General features: G+C 33.4%; 1 protein-coding gene across 1 annotated transcript in view; it reads right to left on the bottom strand.

Moving 5' to 3' along the window:
* LOC106873036 (filamin-B) overlaps positions 1 to 1757 on the bottom strand; it is a 164815-nt gene that overhangs the window by 97429 nt on the left and 65629 nt on the right. Inside the window, exons 9-10 of the mRNA XM_052974705.1 lie at positions 816 to 989; positions 276 to 422 (exon numbers count right to left, since the gene is read on the bottom strand). Coding sequence (XP_052830665.1) covers positions 276 to 422; positions 816 to 989 — 321 coding nt within the window. The remainder of the gene's footprint in view (positions 1 to 275; positions 423 to 815; positions 990 to 1757) is intronic.

Raw genomic sequence — 1757 nt, forward strand, 5'->3', positions numbered from 1 at the left:
ATATATATATATATATTATTTGTTGGTGATAAAAAAAATATTTTTATCAAAATATGTTGCAGACACATACACACAAAAACAAAAACAGAAATGTAATATTGAGGTTAATTAGTACAAACAATTTATAACTAGTTCAATAAAAAAAGACTCGTAATAAAATCTTGTTGTAATTGTTGTTGTTCATTATACCATGAATATCAGAATTTTTTTTTTTTCTTCCTGTTTGGCAGGGTTAAATAATAAACCAGAAGAAATAAAGGGCAGAGTATACTTACAACTAATATTTACTTTTACCTCCCCACCTCCTGCCCCTTTAGTCAGAATGCTGAAGGAGGCTGTCTTGTTGATGGGAACAAGTTCCAGACCAGCGCCACTTACACTGACCATGTTGGAATCAACTATTTCCAAAGTATACGGAGAACCTGGAAAAAGCAAAGACAAGAAAAATTTAAAAAATGAACCTGAATAATATACGTGTGTGTGATTGCGTGCATTCATATGTATGTTTGTGTATTTTTGTTTGCCTGTGAGCCATGTAAAAAGCTTCTGTGCCAATCCCACTTAAAAAAACACATCCAGAACTTTTAGTAAAGTAGTTGGTGTTAGGAAAGGCACCAGCTGTAGAAACCATGCTAGAACAGATATCGCCTGAGGCTATATATAGTAGAAGACATTTTCCCAAGGTGCCATGCAGGAGGACTGAACCCAGGACCATGAGGCTGGAAAACAAACGTCTTACGACAAGGCATATCTGTGTGTAATGGCCATGTTAAGAAATGTTTTAAAAATTGAATATATAATTTTTTTTTACATACCTTTTATTTCGACATTGTTGAACAAGCCTTGTATTTTGTATACTCCTGCCCCCTGGGGGACAAATTTTACTTCCTGTTTAGCATTTCCGATTGAAGTTGAATGAATTGGGACCTGGTGACCATCATGAGTTATGGAACAATCAAAATCCCCTTTGCCAGCACGAGAGTAATCAGCTGAAAATTGAAAGGGAATTTTTGTATGAAGCAAGACTTAGAATATATCAGTGAAGTCAAGAAGAATGAAAGAAGAAGAACAATAATCTGTTATCTTTTGCTTGTTTCAGTCATTGGAATGTGGCCATGCTGGGGCACTATCTTGAAGAGTTTAATTGAACAAGGACATATGTATGTATATGTTAATGCAATTGAAACAATTGTTGGATTTTTAAGGTGTGATCTGAAATAAAGAAATGATTTTCTTTGTACATATTATTGGTTGTTTTATATATATATATATATATATATATATATATATTTATATATATATATATATATATAATGTGAGATGTTTTGGTATTCAGAAGACCCAAAAGGCAGGTAAGCCTATGTAAATGCTACAGAAGGTCCGCTGTTAAACTCCCAGTTCAATAATAGCATGAGTGAGAGGTCTGAGGAAGGTTGTGTGATTTGATATTCCTAGGACATTTATGAATAGAAAGGTGGTCTTACAGCTGTTTCAGGGAAATAAATGATATGAGTTAAAAGAGCTTCAATAGAAGGAATTAATAGAGTTCATTGTTTTGAGAAGTTATTCTGGAGAGGGAGAGATATACGAGAGATTAGATATAATGCAGAAAGTATAAAAGGAAAACAAAACTAAAAATACTCTTTGAAGCTTTTTTAATTCGTCTCTGATGATGGGATATCATTTATTTCCCTGAAACAGCTGTAAGACCACCTTTCTATTTATAAATGTCCTAGGAATATCAAATTGCCTTGGCC

The sequence above is a fragment of the Octopus bimaculoides genome, chromosome 19 (assembly GCF_001194135.2).
Source record: "Octopus bimaculoides isolate UCB-OBI-ISO-001 chromosome 19, ASM119413v2, whole genome shotgun sequence".
Lineage (NCBI taxonomy): Eukaryota > Metazoa > Mollusca > Cephalopoda > Octopoda > Octopodidae > Octopus > Octopus bimaculoides.